The sequence below is a fragment of the Acomys minous genome, assembly GCF_964271855.1.
Source record: "Acomys minous genome assembly, chromosome: 14".
Taxonomy (NCBI): domain Eukaryota; kingdom Metazoa; phylum Chordata; class Mammalia; order Rodentia; family Muridae; genus Acomys; species Acomys minous.
Window position 1 is genome coordinate 18,192,846 of NC_140496.1, and position 14,798 is coordinate 18,207,643.

The following is a 14,798-nucleotide window of genomic DNA, read 5'->3' on the forward strand; positions in this document are numbered from 1 at the left end:
AGGTAAGTATCACGGGATTCCCCGACAGACAGGTCAAAATGAGGAAAGACCAGCAGGTTGTGTAGAGTGGTAAAACCGCAAGCAGGCCAAGGACTGACTAAGTCCTGAGTCAGGGACGTTTGAGGAACAGGACATGGAAGAGGGACTTTGGGAAGGCTCCGGGTTTGGGTTTCTGTTTCCTTGGTTTTCATGAAAAGATGATGGCTTTATTGGTTAAATTGAACCTTTGTGTCCAAATTGTATTCTGTAACTTAAATTATCTTAAAGCAAAAACAGAGGGCTGAGATGACTTAGCGGAGTGCTTGCTTTGAGGAGCAGAGTTCAATTCCCACATAAAGGAGCTGAGCATGGCGGGAAAACGGCTGTAACCCCAGTGCTAGGGAAGCAGAGACAGGGGGATTCCTGGGACTTGCTGGCCAGCTAGCCTAGCCAAACTTGTGTGTTCTGAGTTTAGTGAGAGACCTTGCTGCAAAGAACAAATAAGTGGAATACAGTAGAAGAAAGCACTTTTGGCATACATACATACGTACATACATACACAGAGAGAGACAGAATGACAGCAGAGACAGAGAACAAATACACAAATCTCTGTGTGCTGAGGTGGCAGGCATGAGGCCCACGGCTGGTTAATTATCTAAACTTCTCCGTGCCTAGGAGCGGGGAGGGCCCACAGCAGCTCTCTCTGGGCAACAGCATAGCTAGGGGTTTGTATTCCCTTCCTTACACATCCTGCACTCAGCTCTTTGACACTTAGCAAGGAGCCCTCCTAAAGTGAGTACAAGAGCAGCACACGGCTGCCCATTTCTAGTTCTTCAGCGCTCATCTCCGAACAGCCACTTGGATGAAGAGAACTTTGCCTCCTCTGTGCCAGGGGGGAGAAACAGGAAGGAAGGAGGAAACACAACTGAAATCAATCCGCGGGAGCCTCCACAGGTCCTTGTCATTTGGACAATGATAAGACCTTCGGGGACACAGCTGACGGGAATCTGCTCTTCTGTGGAGCCTGGAAAATACCTCAGCTGCTGATTAAAAGGAGGTACAGTCACTATTAGATAAGCGCTAACACATTTTCAATATTTATTTTATTTTTAATTGTGTGTGGGGTGGTGTGCACATGAGAGCCAGTGCCCACAGAGGACAGAGGCTTCAGGTCCCCTGGAGTTAGAGTTACACCCGATCTAGGTGTCAGAACGGAACTCGGATCCTCTGCGAGAGCAGTGCGTGCTCCTAACCACTGAGCCATCTCTGGAGCCTCCGTGACTAACACTTTTAAACCCCTATTATTATTATCATAAAGTTGGACAAGGGGCTTTGGGTACATGAATCCTAACATTCACAATCTGTAAGGTAGACGTTGTCGTCCTTGTTTTATATTGATTTTTCCAGTCAGACCTTGGCCTCTGTACCCCACTTTACATTCTCCCATGTATCTGTTGTTTTAGACTGTTGACAACTAGAGAAAGCGGACCAGAGCGGGTGTATGACTTGCCCACCGACACACAGCCATTATGAAGCTATACCTTTCAAGAATCTGCTTTTTCTCATCAAGGAGAATTCCTTTGCCCTTTAATCAAACCAAACACCAGTAAATCTATATGCTCCTGGCCTAAAACATATCTGTTACCTCTTGCAAGGAGGTTGAAGATGTTGGATATGACACAGGAGATCAGAAATGTTACCTCCCTGGGGTGGAGTGAAGAAACAGGTGTACTGCTGAGAGACTAATCGTTATAGAGATAAGAGTAAAATACAGCCAGGGAGAGAGGCTTACAAAATGTTATGGGCTACTTAACTGTCTGACAACGCCCTTTCCAACTCCGTCCTCTGGTGCTCTGGGGATCTCCTTTCTCCTTCCACAATGCCTTAAAGGGACCTGACCTTCTGGCTGCCTTAGAAACACTGGGCATTGCGATGTCATCTGTCACCCTCCTCGGCTAAGCCCACCTGGAGTGAGGCTCCTCACCCCGGAAACCCTCACCCTCCTCTCTCAAGGTAGCCGAGCTGCTCCTGCCCCAGCTTACGCCTTCTGAGGCCTGTGCTGCAAGGTGGGTTGTTGCTTCAACCTAAGGAAAAAGGCAAGTGAGATGGGTGGGTATGCAACACGTGAGGAGGAGGGAGCCAGCAAGGGGCAGCTCATGAGTCAGAGAACGAGTGAACAGCGGTTGCCAGTGCCGGCCTGGCAGGCAGTGAGCTTCTCTGTTTGTATGAGCCACTAACAAGGTAAGAAGAGAATTCCCCAGGGAGCAGCTACAATGAAGGGCATTCTCCCAACTACAGGATCAGAGTGTCAGGTAGCTCCTGACATCTAAGCTTGAGGTTTTGATGGCTGAAGGAAGAGGGCTGGCGGGGGGGGGGGGAGGGGGGGTACTGGGGGGGGGGCTCAGGGAAGACACTCTGAACCACCAAGGGAATGTTCTAGAAAGAGAAATTCCAGCTGTTTACAGGAGCCCCACTCCACCAGGTCCACCCATAGAGGATGAGCCTCAAATGGGGGCACGAATGCTGTAAGGTAGCCCCAGTCTACCTGGATGTCCAGGCTCCCCCTGTTCTCTGCTGAGTGAGGGATAGGAGCAGGGAGAGCCCCAGGTTTTGTCTGGCTTAGGCAGAGTGGCGTGTGGCCATTAATCAGATCAGATGGGCAGAGCTGTTACAACTAAGCAGTCAATCAATCAAACGACAGACCTTCATTTTGAAAAAAAAATAATAATAATAATAAGGTAGTGGGGCCAGTGAGATGGCTCAGTGAGTAAGGGTGCTTGGCACCAAGCTTGATGGCCTTAGTTCCAGTCCTGAGACCCACTTGGTAGGAGAGAATCCGTTTCCACCGTTGTCCTCTGACCTCTATACGCATGATATGCCATACATACTACATACATAAAATGTAAATTTTAAGGGAAGCGGCCAGCACTGTTCAGAACATCTAATCGTATCTAGTTGGATTGTATTTGAGAGCTGCCCCCTCAAAGGGCTTTGGATAATTCTGTCTCACTGGGGCTGGGATAGTTTCATATATATATGAAATAGACAGGCTTTCCTGAGCTGCATGCCCAGCACTGTCCATGAACACTCAGGACAACACTGGTAAGGACCCAGCTCCAGTCCTTCTATCACCAGGGCTCACTGAGTCTGTTCTTCGGAGTGTGGTGGCTAATTGTACGATGCTGACACTCGGGAGGCAGAGGCTGGGGGATTTCTATGAGTTCCGGGCCCGCTTTGGATGCAGTGTGAGGCACTGTTTGTTTTGTGGTCACTTTTATCTGCGAACATAACCCCAAGAGTTTTCCAGGTCTATAGGCTATTTGTGGTGAGGTTGCTATCCCCAACAGACCTCTGTTCTCTGTTCCTGCGAAGCTACTTCCTGTGGTCTCTAACCTCTGCCTGCAGGGACATGATTTCACTAAAGAATCCAGATTATTGGAGTCTTTAGAAGATTGATAACCAGGGGGGATTGTTTATTTGGTTTTGGTCAGAGTTTCCCATTTTGCTCCCAAAACTTGCGTGCTTCCGATTGGTCGGGGAGGATCTTTAATCCAGACCAGTTGTTGTCAGGATGCTGGAGGGACCCCCTGACCGCTGGTACCTTTGTGGTCCCTGCACCTGACATAGGACCTCCACATCAACCCCCCTCTGATAATGGTTCTCAAGACCTGAAACGTTTTCATGACTTTCCTTTAAACTTCCAAGCTGATGTCAGGCACTGATCACTATGACCGTTAGTGCACACCTGTTAACCTCCGCACTCAAGAGTGGAGGCAGGAGGATAAGAGGTTCAAGGTCATCCTCGGGTATGTGACCAGTTTGGAGGCCAGTGTGAGCCACATGAAACCCTGTGTCAAACAGAGCTCAGAGGGTTTTCTGCTTTCTAACAATGTGGCTCTACCTTGTCCCATCCAACTATCCCTGGACCTCATTGGATCAGGTGGCTTAAGGGGTCCTAATCAGTTATGGAAGTTCTGCGCAGTGAGCCGGATAAGCCGCAGCTGCTTCTCTCCAGGAACTGCAGTTCTGTGGGATGTCTACGGCTGTGCCCTGGACAGCAGAAGGAATGCGAAGAGACATTTGGGAGGCAGGGGGATAGCATTCTTTAGGGGAGAAAGGGGGCCTGTTGAATCTGAGGCTAGAGGTGTAAAAGAGGAAGAAGCAGCGGGGAATCAAAGGGCAGGCAGAGGAACACACCCCACCCCACCCCCAGACTCCCCTTACCCTCACCCATCCCCCCCACAAGCCCTGGGGATTTGGGCTTCAGCCTGTATGTGTTAGACTATTACTCCAGGGGATTTTAGAACAAGAGATAGCCAGCCCCGTGCTTTAGAGAGAGGGGTGGCAGCGGGGGATGGGGAAGGCTGAGAAACAGGAGGCAAATGCCAGAGCCTCAAGCAGAGAGGAGCCCCAGTGGCCTGTAATTCGGGCTGGAACTACAAGATTTTCTCCTCTCCAGCAAGCCTCTTTAAATATCAGGTAACCAGTGCCCTCACTTCCGCCCGAGGCCCCAGAAGTGCCACCTGCTGTTGATTATTAAGATAAGCTTTGCCTGAGAGGCGCACTTGAGTATTTGCCAGTGGGCTGGGTGGGTAGTGGCGGCAAGCACTGTTCTGAGCCTGGCTGGTGAGCAGGGACTGTACCAGCTTCACAAGAGCTTGCTCTTTCTGGCCAGGGCTCATGCAAAGGAAAAGCAGAGGACTGAAGATGATGTGGCTTCTGCGATACAACAGCAGGAAGAAGGTTCCCGAGGTTCCCGGTCTCTCCCCAACATCCACCCCAACATCCTGAAAAAAAAAAAAAAGGAAAGAAAACACAGAAAGGGCCTGGCTTGAGGCCAGGCACTGCTGGCACAGAAGGAAGGCACAGAGCCATCAGTCCCTGCAGGACAGAGTTCGCCCCAGGGCTGGGGTAGAAGGAAAGCTCTGCTTTCCTAGTTCCAGGGCATGTTAGCTTTGGGTTCTGGATGTCCACAGGTTGACTTCTCCTCTATCAGTTGTTTTCTCCCCAACAGCCTGCTGTTCCCCGTCTTTGTGCTATAGCATTTCTCATGCTCAGATAGTCCCTCGGAGAAGCGTTCTGTCTTGGGCTAGTGGAGCACGGGCAAGTACATTTAAATTATAATCAGTGATATGGTCATTTCTTATTATTCCCTCTGGGACTTCAGTTTTAGAAACTGGCCCTCTCCAAAACCACGGGGCTCAGATGACAAGACAGGAAGTGCAATTCACTGACAACAGTCCCCTGTGATAGCATTACGGGCATAGAGTGGGGCTACACAGGCCCACATGAGTGCAAGTGAGCAAGCCACACTCATGCGTGCAGAAACCAGGGCAGGGGGTCAGGTGTCCTATTACCCTCTGCAGTACTCCCTTGAGATAGGACCCCTCAGTGGGCATTGGGGCCAGCAAGCCCAAGGGTCCTCTTGTCTCTGTTCTGCCACAACACTGGATACAGGCACCCAGACGGCCATAACTTGCTTTTCTGTGGGTGCTGGGAATATGAACTCATGTCCCTATGGTTAGGCAGCAAGTGCTCTTGACTACTGAGCCTGGCAAAGTGGTATTTTGGCCACAAAGAAGAGATGAGGGCTAGAGAGACAGAACCACAGGTAAAGTGCTCACCTTGAAGACACAAAGACCTGAGTTTGATTGACAGAACTCACAGTTTCAAAAAACAGGCATGGCAGCATGCACTTTTAATCCTAGACCTGGAGCTCCCTAGGGCTCATTGACCAGCCAGCCTACCCTATTGGGCCATTCCCAGATTAGTAAGAGACTGTGTTGAGTGGTGTGTATGCGCGCGCGTGCGCGCGCGCGCGCGCGCGTGTGTGTGTGTGTGTGTGTGTGTGTGTGTGTGTGTGTGTGTGTGTGTACAGAGAGGGGGGAGAAGTGTATGGTACATGAAGAATGAAATGACACTAAAAGCCAGGCAAGGTGGTAATCCAAGCACTTTGGAGGCAGAGGCAGGTAGATCTCTATGAGTTCAAGGCCAGCCTAGTCTACAAAGGGAGTCCACAGTCAAGGCTACACAGAGAAACCCTGTCTCAAAAAAAACCCAGAAAACCAAAACAAAAAAGAAAAGAAATGACACCAAAGGTTCTATTGTGCTCTTCACACAGACAGGCACACTTATGCATATACATACACAAAAAATAAAGAAGAGAACTGATCCTCATCTGATCCTTTTTGTTCATCCAGAGGAAAACCATGACTGGCAGTGAGTGGGAGAGATGGCAATGGGGGGGGGGGCAGGGAGGCAGTGCCACACAAAGTCTGGTGAAGGTCATGACACACTTCCAGAATGTTCAAGGGGACTTCCAAGGGAAGCCCAGAGTTGGCAAAGCTTGTCCTGCCTCTTGAGGAAGCAAGTTACAAATGCCAAGAATCACCTCTGTGGCTGCCCCCTCCTCTTCAACCCCACTCGCCAATACCTCCTTCCGTGTTCACAGGCAGCGTGAAGACTGTCTGGCAATGGCTAAGTCACGCACGCGTGCACACACACGCACACATGCACGCACACGCACACACACGTAATTTTTTTTATCGAGGTCCTACTTCAGTATCAACTTGGGAAAACTGAGGTGGGGCATGAAGCCTGTGGCTGGCTGGTGACCCTGTAGACTTTCTCTGAGGGCAACCTCCCAAGCCAGAACTGATAGCATCTAAAACAGAAAGGGAAAGAAGGAAAGAAAAACAAACCTCTCTCTCTCTCTCTCTCTCTCTCTCTCTCTCTCTCTCTCTCTCTCTCTCTCTCTCTCTCTCTCTCTCTCTAGACAACAAAGTAAGACAGACTCCAGCTGGTAGGTTTCAACAAGTGTAGCCTTGGCTGTCCTGGACTCACTTTGTAGACCAGGCTGGCCTCGAACACACAGTGATCCGCCTACCTCTGCCTCCTGAGTGCTGGGATTAAAGGTGTGCGCCACCACGCCCGGCTTCTTCTTTCTTTCTTTTTCTTGCTTCTTTTTCTTCTCCTTCTTTCGGTTTCTGTTCTTACCCTTTTCCTTTCACAGTTTATATACCCCAACAAAATCTTTCAAGCAGTACAAAAATCACAATGTGTTTACATTCTATTTCTCTACAAATAAATGACTACAATGGATATACATAAGAAAATCATGTTCCACGATACCTTCACATGACCAAGTGTATTGCATATTATGGGTAAGGAACAAACATGAATAACAAGTTATTTCTGAGAACCCACATACATTTGTACATAAGCAACTTGTTACATATTAACAGAATATAAGCAAGCAAGGGAATTTCTCAGCCCGCTTTTCTTTACTGGCAGGCTGCAATTTGCAGTTACAAAGAAGGACTCAATTATCTTAAGAAGTAATCTTATGAAAATCTTAAAGGAATCACAAATCTAAACGCCTATATAAAAATAATCAGCCATGTCTATTTTAAGTCCTAAAGGTAATAAAACATTAATATGTTTTATTAAATCATATTAGGAAGCTGAGGGCAGAAAATAGAATAAGGGAATCAATCGCCATCTCAGTCACCAGCCCAGCTTGAAAGAGTCACGTCAGCCAATGCTGCTATGGGCTATTGTTCTTGCTTTGCCACCCTCAAAAAGTCTCTAGCTTTAATAATAAAAGTGTGCTTTCTCTTAACTTCAACTGTCCCCTAAGATTTCCTGCACCAGGGCCAACAGCAAAAGCATCTTTACCTTATTATCTATTCTTTCCTAAGACTTTCTACATCAGAGCCACTAGCAAAAACATCTTTACCTAACCTTGTTGAACAATTTATTTTTTCAAATTCTTTCTAAGAGTAGTAATCATTGTTAGCAATTTACAACCATAGTTTTCAGAGATGGTGGTTGAATCATTAATCTGCTCCAGCAGCAATGCATGAAAGAGATCGAGCATTGTTATTGTGTATGCCAATGATACTGCCCCAGTGAGGGGCTGGGAGCCCCCTTTATAGTGCTCACACAATTCACATATTAAGGGGATTATAAGGACTGCAAAGGTAACAAGCAGAGCTATGCTCCATAACAGCATGAAGTCCTCAGGACATGTGGTTCTCGGGGTTATGCCTCGCCAAGACACACCCATTGTGGGTTTGCTAACTGGTGAGCTGCATTCCATGAGTTCTAGAGCTGTTTTGCTGTTCCTCATGCACGGACCCCAACACTGTTTGACTCAAGAACTCACTTCTGGGGATTTAATCTTACAAGTGTACAGACAAGAAGCTCATGACTGAACCCTTTGACATGAGAGGAGCTTGGAAACAACCCAGAAACACTTGGTTAGATAAATTGTTGTGTATCCATACAATAGAATTCTGCATGGTAAAAAGAAACAAGGAAATGCTTTTTGTGTTCTGTGTCCCCCAAGACATGCTGAAGAGAAAAAAAGGAAGAAAAAAAAAAGCTAAGCACTCTGGGTAGGGAGGGGTAGCCTACTATGTTTTGTTGTTTGTTCATTTGGTTGGCTGGTTAGTTGGTTGGTTGGTTGATACTGGTTTTTTTGAGACAGGGTTTTTCTGTGTAACAGTCCTGGCCCTGGCTGTTCTGGAACTAGCTTTGTAGACCAGGCTGGCCTTGAACTCACAAAGATCTGCCTGCCTCTGACTCCCAAGTGCTGGGACTAAAGGCATGCGCCACCATGCCTGCTCTATATTTTGCTTTTTAAGGGAGAAAATATTAAGGGTGTATAAACATTTGAATTTCCTTGTCTGCACAGAAAGCAACTGAAATGACACAATAAGATGAGCCCACCATTCCATAGAAAAGAGTTGATAAGTAGGCAGGTTTGGAGGTAGAGTTTTCACTCTGTATCAACGACAAGATCATCCTGGTCCTTACAGAGAGGGGTGAGTTCACCAACTAGGAAGATCCTCAGGTCTTCTTTCCCCTAGGAAGATGCTGTGACCAGTTTGAAGATGTGTCACATGCCCCTGCCTATAGTTCAACCTAGGAATATTTCCAACTTCTCCTACAGACCCAACTGCTGGCAACAAAGCCTCCCCTTGTTCTTTGGCAAGTCAGAGACCTGGTTCCTGACAAGCCAGACTACAGCCAGCAAGCACACTCCCTGCTGCATAGTCTCAAGAAAGCCACATTTTCAGTTCTTACTCTGTGGACTTCACATCCATGAGAACAAATCTTTTCAAAACAATTTGGACCCTGTATAAAAATGTCCTATTAAAACACCCTGACTGAGTAGGCTGTCAGGACATTTGTTTATTATTTTTCTCACCCTTTAACAATATGTTTTACATACATACATATATGACAAGGGCTGATTTTTTTTTTCAGCAAAAACTGTCAACATTCATACTAGGACCAGAGAGCTCCTGCCATTTCCATGGGTCTAAGGCACTGGGGTTCCTGACGTGGCCATGATCATGTCAACAACACATGCTCACTCTAGGGGCTTCACCCATAGCTCACACATCTGCTCAGGGCATGACCACTCCTTACACTCTACCTCGACCTATACACATGTCATATATATATGTGTGGACCTTACTAAGTTGTTCAAGCAGGCCTCGAACTTGCAATCCTCCTACTTCTGCCTCCCATGTAGATGGGGTTATAGGCATGCACCACCCCCTGTTACAAAGGAGACTAGCAAGCCCCTTCCTTTCTTTACTGAGGCTACAAGGAGGAATCCTTTTACACATGGTGATATGGACAAGTTAGCACCTTGCTGTTATTCATATTTATGCTCTGTGTAATACTTGTGTGCCTCGGTTATTCATGTCAAGAAGTCACTCGATCCTGAATGATGCAGAAAAGAGTATTAAAAGCCCTAAGAGGGGCTGGAGAGATGCCTCGCTGCTTAAGAGCACTGGCTGCTCCTATAGAGGACTACGGATCAGTCCCCAGCACCTACATGGTCATCTGTAACTCTAGTCCCCAGGCATCCAACATCTTCCTCTGGTCTCCAAGGGTACTACATGCATGTAGTACACACACAATATGCATGTGATGCACATACAGACATGTAGCAAACACTCATATACATAAAATAAAAACAAATAACTTTTTAAAAGAACTATCCAGGAGAGACTCACCAGCATGGCACTTGGTGCCAGGCTATTTTTACTTGCTAAAATTATATTTGTGTGTATGTGTGTGTGTGTGTGCACGTGTGAGTGTGAATGTGTGTGTGTGTGCACACATATGAATGTGGGTATATATGTGTGCATGCATTAGTTGGGGTTAGAAGACAACTTGCAGGGGCTGGTTTTCTCCTTCCAACATACTGACCCCAGGGATCAAACTCAGGCTTATCAGCAAGTACTGTTACCTGCCAAGCCATCTTGCTGACTTTAGGGGTGTGCTTTCTTTCTTTCTCTTTCTTTCTTTCCCTCCCTCTCTCTCTCTCTCTCTCTCTCTCTCTCTCTCTCTCTCTCTCCTCTCTGCACCGAAATATATACTCTTCATTATAATATGGTTTTTAATATACTTTGTTAATAATTTGAGAATTTTATACATACCTACAGTCCTCCCCCAACTTTTCTCAGATTCATCTTCACCTCCTTACCCCTCCCAAATATCCCACCAAGTCCAATTTGTACTACCCATAAAGTCTGGGGTATGAGGCCACCTAAACTACCTAAACTACCAACGGTCTCCCCTGAGAATATTTTTATATGAAATAAGCTCTCATTGTGAAAAGAGTAAGGTCAAGTGTTCCACCAGTCTTGTGAGCTTTTTTACAAATTACAAATGGAAACTTTTTTTTTTTTAATATTGATTATCTAGTGACTGGAGCAATTTCCCAATACCCTCTTCTAATATCACTTCAGATAATGAACACCTGACTCCTTCAGGAGGCGACATTCTCTGGGAGTGTGCAGGACAACCTGCCCAGCCATGCTAAGTCGTCCTAAATAGGTTGTCCAAGTAGCCAGGCATATCCCAAGTTAAAGCCGTAAGACCAGACAACCACAGGTTTCACTAACACAGCTCTTAGGCTAGCTCGCCACAGCAGCCAGTGGCTCGGCTGATACAGGTTCAGATCACTTATCCCCTGCGTGGACACAGGGTCAGCTTTGTGTCAGCTCCTTCATGTTCTTAGACCCATGGGATGAAGCTAAGCCAGGAGGAGCCTGACACCAAATGCACTGTGTGGCTCTGCCACTAAGGAGACAACTCTAAAGCCAGGGATTTGGACAGCCAACTGCCCTAGTCTTCAGAAAATTGCAGTGGGACAGTCCCAGGCTCATCAAAACAGGGGAGAGGAGTGTCTCGCTTCCTTTGGTTCGGGGAGGACCACAAGGCATTCAACCAGGACTTGGTCAGACAGACAGCTTTGCCTACAAGGCCATACTCTGTTGGGGGTGTAGAAGGAACGGGATGTGGCAGTGTCCCCTGTGTTGATTAAATATAGCTGAGTAGGGACAGGCTTGGCGGCTCAATGGATGAGATAGACCAGACGGGAAAGTTGGGTTTTTAGTTTGCTTCCCCCCCACCCCCCACCCCCGCCAAGACAGGGTCCTGGAACTCTCTGTGTAGAACTGGCTGGCCTCAAACTCACAGAGATCCACCTGCCTCTGCCTCCCAAGTGCTGGGATTAAAGGCATGCGCCTCCACCGCCCGGCTCAGAAGGGAAAGTTTTAAAGACTGTAAAATACAGAGCATGGGGATCCAAAAAGAACAAGGAATTGCTCTGCATAGAGATTTGAGTAAATGCTTATAGGAAGTTTCTGAACTTTTTAACATTGCTCCTTGGAGGCAGGGGTGTCCAAGAAAAGCCGGAAGGTAGACATCAGAACAGCCTAACTCAGCCCCCGTCCCCTTTGCTTGCCCCTTAAAGGTCTTCTGCTTCTGCAGGATGATGCTGCCTAAGAAGGGGAAGCTGCTGATGCTCCTGGCTTCCCAGGTGATAGTCGTAGCGCTCTTCTTCCATATGTCTGGCCATAGATACTTGTTCCAGGAGGAGGAGCCCAGGAGGCCCATGCATGTGCTGGTCCTGTCTTCCTGGCGGTCGGGATCCTCTTTTGTGGGGCAGCTTTTTGGGCAGCACCCTGATGTCTTCTACCTGATGGAGCCTGCCTGGCACGTGTGGATGACTTTCACCAGCAGCACGGCCTGGAAGCTGCACATGGCTGTGCGGGACCTTCTGCGTTCCACCTTCCTGTGTGACATGAGCGTCTTTGATGCCTACATGGAGCCAGGCCCCCGGAAACAGTCCAGCCTCTTCCAGTGGGAGCAAAGCCGGGCCCTGTGCTCCTCGCCTGTTTGTGACTTCTTCCCTGGTGACCAGATCAGCTCCCCCAAGCACTGCAAGGTGCTCTGCAGCCAACAGCCCTTTGATATGGTGGAGAAGGCCTGCCGCTCTCACAGCCACGTGGTGCTTAAGGAGGTGCGCCTCTTCAACCTGCAGGCCCTCTACCCGCTGCTCACAGACCCTTCCCTCAACCTGCGCATCGTGCACCTGGTCCGAGACCCGCGGGCTGTGTTCCGATCCCGCGAACACACCACACTCGAGCTTATGACTGACAGTCACATGGTGCTGGGGCAGCATTTGAAAACAACCAAGAAGGAAGACCAGCCCTACTACGCCATGCAGATCATCTGCAAAAGCCACGTGGATATAGCGAAGGCCATCCAAACCCTGCCTGAAGCTCTGCAGCAGCGCTTCCTGCTCCTGAGGTATGAGGACCTGGTTCGGGCACCCCTGGACCAGACGTCCAGATTATACAAGTTTGTGGGGTTGAATTTTTTGCCCCATCTCCAAACCTGGGTTCACAATGTCACCCGTGGCAAAGGCATGGGTCAGCACGCCTTTCACACTAACGCCAGGGACGCCCTCAATGTCTCCCAGGCATGGCGTTGGTCCTTACCTTATAAAAAGGTTTCTCTACTTCAAGACGTCTGTAGTGAGGCTATGGATTTGCTGGGATACCTCCAGGTCAGATCCCAAGAAGAACAAAGCAACCTTTCGCTGGATCTTCTGTCTTCTTCCCACACCTTGGGGCAAGTCTACCGAGAAGGCTGAGGAGCTCTGCCTGCACCAGCTGGTCGCAGCCTCAGTCACCGTTAAAGGGTCGGAATTAAGGCATCTCTAGGTGAGCAAATGGAATGCTCACTCATGCACAGCCCCAAGCAGAGGAGCCTTTGTGTCTACACTCAGGTCTATACCACAGCTGAGCCTAAAGGCCAAGAAGCAAACTCTGTCTACCTTGAAAAGACTTCAGAACCTTGAGCAAACGTTTTCTGCCTATCAGGCAAGACTACTACCTGCCTTCTATCCTTGGCCTTCCCATCCGTGCGTGCCTCAGAGGCCGTGGCCCCGAGGCCTATTAGACTCACCAAGCGGTGTCCATGGAGCACGTCCATAAACCTTGCTCTCCACATCTTTCCAATGGGCTCGTGGAGAATGAAAAGCATAGAAACAGAGCTTTCACCCAAAGAACCTCCAGCAACTTCCACACAGACCTGGTCTCTGGGCCCTCAGAGTTCCCAGGAGATTCAAGGAAGCAGGAACGGGGGTGGGTGCCTACCTGAGAGTCTGCCCACTGGACTGTCAGTTATTAGAAACAGGAAGCTAAGTCCCTGCACAGCAGGCCCAGAGCTCAAGGCAAAAGTGTGGCTGGTCTGGACAGCATCGCTCTTCAGTGTTTTCCTGACTCTGACCTCTGGTAGCGTGAAATTTATAACCTAGACTTCTGTTTTGAATTACCCATGCGTGTCTTCTAACTGCCAGTAAACAATGCTCATTCTCACGGGGTTCCTAACAATTGGCGTAATCATCTTTGTAGAGGTTTTTTTTTCCCTGTCTTTTGCTATTATCGAACACGTACATAAAAATCACTAGCACTCTTGGAGTCAGATGATGAATTGGGTCTTTGTTGTCTTAAGAATTGGTAGAAGGCAGATGCATCAACGACTTGTCTGTTGCTGCAATAGAACACCATTGTGAAAAGCATCTTTGGGGAGAACGGGCTTATTTTGGCTTATAATCCCAGTGAGGTACAGCTATAGTAGCAGGGCTGTGAGGCTAGCAGATCACATTTCACCCACACACAGGAAGATGGGCCAGGCTGTAAAATCCTGAAAACCCACCTCCAGTGACGTACTTCCTCCAGCAAGGCTCCACCTTCTGGCATTTCTTTAAATTTCTCAAACAGTACCACAAACTGAGGATGAAGTATTGAAATACACAAGCCTGTATGAGACATTGCATATGCAAATTACAACAGCTGACAACCAGCAACTCTGCCCTTTCATGTGCAGTGCGCACCTTGTAATAGTGCGTGCATCACCCTGGGGAGTCTCTGCAAATAATTCTTTTACTCTTAACTCCTTAGCCAGAAGACCTCAGTTCTAGTGTTTATCTCCTCCTGTTTCTAGCAGTTACCTCCTCTAATCAGAAAAGTTGTTTCTCCCAGTCTTTGCACACGTCCCCAGATCCATCTGTGCTTCGGGACCTGTGGGTACAAATGCACACTGCCAGGTGCTTCCTCAAGTCTAGTGGGACCAGAGCCACTCGGTGTGGGATTCTGGATGGTCACCACACTGCCTAGCTGTCTTCATAGGACACATAGCACAAGGTACCTCCTATGTTAGGTACCAACAAAATTCATCCCCTGGCTCCAAGTCGTGCTGAGCACAAGTCTTACCAGCACTACTACAACTGGGGTGAAAACAGGGAGAGACAGCTACAGAAGGGGCTAGAGAGTGGCTGGGGCTAAGAGAAGATGTTGCTTTTGGAGAGGACCCGAGTTCCATTCCCAGCACCTGAGTTGGGTGGCTGACGACCACCTGTAACTCCAACTTAAGAATCTGACTGTTCTCTGGCATTCATGGGCAACTGCACATACATTGCACATGTATACACACACACACAC

At 48.1% G+C, this 14,798-nt stretch overlaps 1 protein-coding gene across 2 annotated transcripts; it reads left to right on the top strand.

Annotated features, from left to right (window-relative positions):
• Nucleotides 1-1,986: 1,986 nt before the first annotated feature.
• On the top strand, nucleotides 1,987-13,405 carry CHST4 (carbohydrate sulfotransferase 4). 2 transcript variants are annotated; one of them, XM_084757424.1, is made up of 2 exons: nucleotides 1,987-2,045; nucleotides 11,762-13,405. In XM_084757424.1, exon 2 carries the CDS (start codon nucleotides 11,780-11,782, stop codon nucleotides 12,944-12,946), a length of 1,167 nt encoding a protein of 388 aa, XP_084613550.1. In that variant the 5' UTR covers nucleotides 1,987-2,045; nucleotides 11,762-11,779; the 3' UTR covers nucleotides 12,947-13,405. The 2 variants fall into 2 exon arrangements, with proteins under 2 accessions (XP_084613550.1, XP_084613549.1); XM_084757423.1 differs by lacking the exon at nucleotides 1,987-2,045 and adding an exon at nucleotides 2,169-2,220.
• Nucleotides 13,406-14,798: the final 1,393 nt, after the last annotated feature.